Source organism: Myotis davidii, unplaced genomic scaffold, assembly GCF_000327345.1.
Source record: "Myotis davidii unplaced genomic scaffold, ASM32734v1 scaffold273, whole genome shotgun sequence".
In the NCBI taxonomy this organism is placed as follows: Eukaryota; Metazoa; Chordata; class Mammalia; order Chiroptera; family Vespertilionidae; genus Myotis; species Myotis davidii.
Window position 1 is genome coordinate 2,336,488 of NW_006286263.1, and position 7,190 is coordinate 2,343,677.

The 7,190-nt window shown below is 34.9% G+C and overlaps 1 protein-coding gene across 1 annotated transcript in view; it reads right to left on the reverse strand.

The window, feature by feature from the left end:
* The window catches only part of LOC102761280 (cTAGE family member 5), a 118,002-nt gene that overhangs the window by 28,257 nt on the left and 82,555 nt on the right, over positions 1 to 7,190 (reverse strand). Inside the window, 4 exon segments of the mRNA XM_006779355.2 lie at positions 261 to 328; positions 2,905 to 2,940; positions 3,623 to 3,683; positions 4,829 to 4,930. Of these exon segments, the coding sequence (XP_006779418.1) occupies positions 261 to 328; positions 2,905 to 2,940; positions 3,623 to 3,683; positions 4,829 to 4,930 (267 nt within the window).

The following is a 7,190-nucleotide window of genomic DNA, read 5'->3' on the forward strand; positions in this document are numbered from 1 at the left end:
TTTTTCTTTCTCTTTCTCTCTCTCTCTCTCTCTCTCTCTCTCTCTCTCTCTTTCTCTCTCTCTCTGAAATCAATAAACATATATTAAAAAAAAAGACAAATTTTCAAACAAAAAAATCTAGTAACTCAATAAAATAAAAGATTTCACTATTAGTTATGCTGGATCCACTATAGGTTTTCTTGTTTACCTTTATAATATTAACAAACTAATAAAATAACAAGTAAGAATAAAGTTTTCAGTGTTCCCACTAAAATACTTACTTTTGTCTGAGGTAAGAATTTTCTTTCTTTAAATCATTGAGGTTTCTTTCAGCAGTCCGAGCTGCCAACTTAAAGAAATACAAAATTAACATTAAAGATACATGTATATAAATATCTCAGTGATGGCATACAAATATTATAATCAGTTAAGTATTTCAATAAATTCAATGTTAAATGTTTTAATTTAGAGGGCATTTTTTTTTAATTTCTTTTACTTTTAGGGAACATTTTAAAAGGGAGTAAGTTTCATGTAACCAGAAGATATGCGCCTACTAAGACTGGAGTCAATCATGTACTTGCGAACAAATACTGTTACCTAGATGTGAAGTCAAGGATTAGCATTATTTGGCACTAATATCCAAAAACATAACAAGAGCAATCTAAGAGGTGAATGGAATGGAGACTCAGAATCATTACGCAGGCAGCACTGACTACGGAACAAGGTAACCATCTCTGGAAAGAAATCACTATAAATCTGTGAAGCCAGAAAGGTCTAAAAGAGTTTCACAGCATACTGGTACAGGCCATATTTTTAAATGGCTGAATATAATCAAAGCATGCTACATTAAGTACACAGCGCTGTACACATAATATTCTGATAGGCTTTCACATTTTAGTTACACTTCAGTTTAATAAAATAAAAGGTTAGAAAATCAGAGTTTATGTTATAGAAAATAAAGCTACTCTTATAATAACCAGAAGAGCATGCACTCTTCCCAAACTGTTGTGGGGAAAGGTTAAACTTGAAGGGGTTATTGCCTGTTTCCCAGTCACGCTGTGGGTACTCCAGACCAGCAGCAGCATGTGTGGAACACCAGACCTGCCAAATGAATGCAGTCCTAGGGCAACTGTTTCTATCATACAAAGGTAGGCAGATTAACTCCATCTATAACCATAACTTGCTACAAGTAAAGGAACTACACTATCAATGTGTTCACTTAAAACTGCAAACTACACATGAGAATTGACTTTAACTGGTCAAAGAACATATTATGTAAATATTCACAAAAAACATAGCTTAGACATATTTTAGCACTCACATGATTTCAAGGGTAAATCTTTTTAAAATATGTAATTACATAATCAATTTTTACTAACAAAAAAAGTATATTATACCGTAACAACTTTAGTTAATAAAATACCAATTCATTTAACTTTTAACAATAGAGAACCAAAATTACTTCTTAATGTTTCGTACATAGTGGAAAATATTTACCCACAAGATAAGGTACAAAAAAATGCAAAGGTAATAAGTCAAAAGTAAGTTCTATGATTATAGTTTAGTATGTATTAATGATATACCTACAACAACAAAATAGAAAAATTGATGGCAAGTGAATACAGACTTTTGAAAAGCTTATACCCAATGGTTATATAAAACTATAATTTCAGTAAATGACCACAGTGTATTCTAAAATATTGCACTCAGATATTGAATATTTACAATAGACCAAAAAAAGCATTCAATTAGGCACAAGTGTTAAAAAAAAAAAAACGAAACAATACCTAGATCTTGAGAAGCTTAAATCTGTTGTAAGGACGGATATGAATGAGCATGGAACCCTGGCTCAATTGGTTAGAGCATCATCCCGTTCACCAAAAAGATTACAGGTTCAATTCCCAGTCAGGGCACATACCTAGGTGGCAGGTTCAATCCCCATCAGAGTAGTACAGTACAGGAGGCAACCGATCAACGTTTCTTTCACATTGCTATGTCTCTCTCTCTCTTTCTCTCTCTTCCTTCCTCTCTCTCTAAAAATCAATTTAAAAAACATGTCCCTGGATGAGGATTAAAAAATAAATTTTTTTAAATGAGTATGGTACTTGTCATAAGACACAAAAAGCAAAGTACTCTGTGAGTCCAAAAGAAGAAAAGATTAAATTTAACAGGACAGAGCAAATAAATGCTCACTAGATAAAGCAATATCTGAAATTACGAAATTATTTATAACACTAAAAAATACAAAAAAACTAAATGTTTATCAAAGAGGAAAGGTTTATATAAGTTATGAAACAAACCAAGACAGTGAGTCCAAACCCCATGTATTCACCCACTGTGCAAACTGCTCTCCTTGAAGACTCCTCGGGACACTAACTCTTACAGGGGTAATTCTTATAATTACTTAAAGTCTGAATCCTTGTGATTTCCTCACACAGTTCCTCTGGATGACTGACATCACATTTCTTATGATGATGTTTTTCTTAATGTGTATCAAGTAATTCACCACTGAGAATCAGATACAAGAATTTTTAGATTTTTGGAACTTTTAGAACTAAAAAAGGCTTTAGGTACAGCTTGGTACCACTGTTTTACGGAAGAGTAATCAGGCCCTGAGAATTTTAAGTAATTTGTCCACAATAATTAGTGGCAATCCAGTGCCCTGAAACAATGAAGTCATGAAGATTACATCACCTTCCCCAGAGAGAGTATAAACTCCCTGCAAAGAAGCAATGTGCTGAAAATAGAGAAGGAAAAATCAGATTTTGTGAATAACTGTGCCATAACAAAGTATTAGTTCATAAGGAACATAAAGAAAATTATTTTTTAAAATACTATCTTTATTTTTAGTTCCTTTTATACTGCTCTTTTAAATTAGGAAAAAGAACAATTTGATAAAAGAACCTAAGAGAATTTAATACTTACCCAATTGTCATGTGCTTTTTTCTCATGAGAAATAATCTGAAAAAGAAAATCATTATAATACTACTGATAACTATTTTCCTTATATAAAAAACATTCACATCTACCACTATGATTTAGCACACAACTCATAAACTCAAAAATAACTCAAGCATCTCAGAAAAGTCAGTAACATATTAAAGCAAATTTTCATATACATATGCTCTACTCTACTCGTAAAACAAAACTGAATGTAATGACAACTGAACTCTGTCTAGTATATTTCTATTTTATGCAGTAATTAACTACAATATGAGTTGCCAATTAAGAGACACTAGCTGGACTAAATCTAAAACCCTAAAGCTCAGATACAGGGTAGGGCAAAAATAGGTTTACAGTTGTAAGTACACAAAATAGTTAATAAATCTACTGTAATAATCATAATCTGCATGTCTTCTTCCATACAAACACCTGTAAGCCTACTTTTGCCTCACCTTGTATGTTATTTGTTTATGCAATTCATATTCCCAAAGCAGCAGAAGACATGGCAACTTCAACAAGATCTCTTTTCCCAGAATCTCTGGCTCCCTAGGAATGTTCCACAGCCAAATGTAAAACTTTAAGAAAGGCATATAACTAGTCAAGTAACTATATTCCTCATGAAAATAGATATAAATTCAAACAAATCAGAACTGTTTTAAGTTACACACACACACACACACACACACACACACACACATACCTGCCCCTGATAAGAACGAATGGTTCTCTCCAATTCTTCTTCAAGATCTTTGGTTCGCTTTCTATAGGGAAGAAATAATCATTCTACTATTAACATATACTAAGAAATGATAGAACACATGCTCTACTGGAAATATTAATTAAAACACCCAGAATGCTTTTTTTCACAAAAAAAAAAGAGTTCAGAACTCCACCTTTAAGAGGTTCTAAAGTATGTTTAATACTTTAGAATTCTAAAGTATGTTTAATACTTTAGAATTAATATTTAAGAATGCTACTACTTGGGTTTACCCAAACCAAAGGTCTTGAAAAGATTTGTAGGGTACATTGGTTGATTCATTTTTATTTTTAAGAGGTATGATCTTGGAAGATTTAATCAGATGTCTTTAATCTTAATAGAACTGTAGAAAATTAATGATCACTGTGAAATATAAGACTAACAAGATAATTCCTTCTTTCGGATAAGACTCAGCTTAAACTCCCTAATGGAAGTTACATAACTATCTGGTATACTGCTGATAGACTTATCATCTTACAAACACTTTTTCAGAACTTTACTTGAGGCATAACTTCTTTTTGTGGCATAATTCTTAAATTCATTAATACTGTATACATTCTTCCACATTTGTACCAAAGAGGAAAGTTTTTTTTAAATTAATGGCTATTCACAGTTTTCTTGACATTAAAATACAATAGGGTTGCCCATGTTCAAATATAATTAATGTGAGAGACTTAAAATCTCACATACTGAAAGAAAAGCGTTTTTCCTTTTTAAAATTTCTGTGTAACTGTATTACAGCAACACATCTAAGTGAAAATCAGGAAACAAAAATACATTTTTTAATTTTTTGTTGTTATTACTATATGACTTTTTCTGATATTGGGCTTTTGGATACCCTCCCCACCCCAAAAAGAAAGGAGTAAGCCCAGATGGGGTAGCTCAGTGGTTGAGCATCGACCCATGAACTAAGAGGTCACCAGCTCGATTCCTGGTCAGGCAGGACACATGCCCAGATTTCGGGCTCAATTCCCAGTAGGGGGCATGGAGGAGACAGCCGATCACCATTTCTCTCATTGTTTCTACCTCTCTATCCCTCCCACTTCCCCTCTCTCTAAAATCAATGAAAAGGAAGGGGAAGGGGTAGGGGAAAGAAAAGGGGAAGGGGAAAGGGGAAGGGGAAGGAGAGAGGTATAATATATTTCATACCTATAGGTCTCCAGCTCTTCAGCTGCATGGCTGATCTTTTCATCTGCTTTAGAAAGTTTTTCCTCTTTCTCTAACCGGTAATTTTCTTCTACTGTTAATTTCCTTAAAACAAAAAGTGTTTTATTTCTTTTATTATATGTCATAAAATAACCAATCGTATCTCTTTAATTGTGTCACAACTGGTGCTTCCCATAAAGCAATTTGCATAATACCACTAAGAACATCACATGCAAGAAAAACAAAGTACCTGTGTAAGTATTTCTGGCATGGAATTTAATATTACAAACTCAAGTTATAAAGCTTCATCTAATAACAATACTATAAATATAAAAGTTTCAAGAGTTTTCTATAAGAACTAGAGGCCCGGTGCATGAAAATTCATGTACACGGGGGGTCCCTTAGCCCAGCCTGCGCCCTCTCACAGTCTGAGGCCCTTGGGGGATGCCCACCTGTTGGCTTAGGCCTGCTCCCTGAGAACAGATGATCTAAAAGAAATAATCATATCCTTGGATAAGGATTTTTTTAAAAGGTAATGGTCGCATAAAAATTCATTGCTGGTGGGGCTAAGGGGACTGCGGGACTTCAGCGGCAGATGCGCGGTGCGGCTGGGCCTGGCTAGAGGCGGGCCCAGCTGCGCCGTGCACCTGTCACTCCTCCCCCACCCCATAGGGCTGAGGGGACTGGGCGTCGCCATCTTGTGGCTGTGAGCATTGCCATCTTGTGAGGGTGTGGCAGTCAATTAGCATATTAACTATTATATAGGATTCATTATAAAATTAACATTATCAAAAATAAATATTAATAAAAATTATTATGACTATTATTTATGAAAACTTCTTATATAAAGAAACATTATATTTATTAGACAAGAAGTCACCAACTAATGAACTGTTTCAATAATTTTTACATTGGTTGTTAAGTTGTTAAATATTGATTCGTCTTCCAGGCCAACTCACCAAAAAAAAAAAAAAGGCACGAGAAACTAAGTAACTGAACCAAGGCATAGAGCTAGCAAGTAGTAGTTCCATTATACTAAATCACCCAAGTTGTTTCACATGGTATCAGTAATAACATTGGTCCCTCAAGAAATAGTGAACATCACAGGAAAACACATTTGGCATCCTAACTATGAATGTCTCCCCTTCTTCATGAACTTTGGGAGGCACATGATAAAAAAATGAAAAAAATTCTATAAGGCAGCCATAAATGTTTTATATTCTACACACTATATTACCTATTGCTTAGGAAGCACTCCCCGCCCAAGTCAATGGTTTCACCGGTGTAAGAAAATAAAAGTCATTGCCTTAGGAAAAGCATAAAAGTGTAATTGGATTAAAGATGAAGAAAAATGCTTTCACAAGCTTTGGCCAGTTTTCTCAGTGGTTACAGCATGGGCCCACACACCCAATGGTCAAGGGTTCAACTCCGGTCAAGGGTACATACTTGGGTTGCAGGTTGGATCCCCGACCACGGTCAGGGTATGTGTGGGGGGCAACCAGTCGATGTGTCTCTGTCACATCCATGTTTCTTTTTCTCTCCCTCCCTTCCACTCTCTCTAAAAATTGATGGAAAAAATATCCTTAGGTGAGGATTTTTTAAAAAAAGGCCTGGCCACTGTAGCTCAGTGGCTGACAGTCTACCTATATGTCAGGAGGTCACGACTCGATTCCCAGTCAGGGCTCATGCCCAAGTTGTGGGCTCAATCCCCAGTAGGGGGTGTGCAGGAGACAGCCAATAAATGATTCTTTAATGGTTGATGTTTCTATCTCTCATAAAGTGCTTTTACAGACTGCAGATTAAAAATGGCCAGCAATTCTTTGACACCCCGCCCACTGAGAGGTAGTCTATGAACCTTCCCCTTGAATTTGGGTGGGCTTATTAATGATGAAGAAATTACAATGTGAAAGGAAACACAGCAATATAACTAAAAAACAATCACATTTCCACATATTAAAGCAACACATCAAGCTACTATACTATTTCACTTCTCTTCAATACTATATTTTTGAAAAGTGCTAGCAATGTAATATATCAGTAAAAAACATCAATCCAGGATTGAGAAAATGACTCAATCACACTGTATACAGGCAAAATTTTTAAATTAACATTTTATTAGTACTACCAACTGTCCATATTCTCCTCTGAAGAACAACTAGTGTCGGGATTGATACAACAAGAGGATATAAACCTGATAAACATATATGCACCCACTGAAGGAGCACCCAAATACATAAAAAAAACTCCTAGAAGATATCAAGGGAGAGATTGACAATAATACAATCATATTAGGGGACTTTAATACACCACTGACATCACTGGATAAATTCTCTAGACAAAAATCAGCCAAGAAACAGCAATCCTA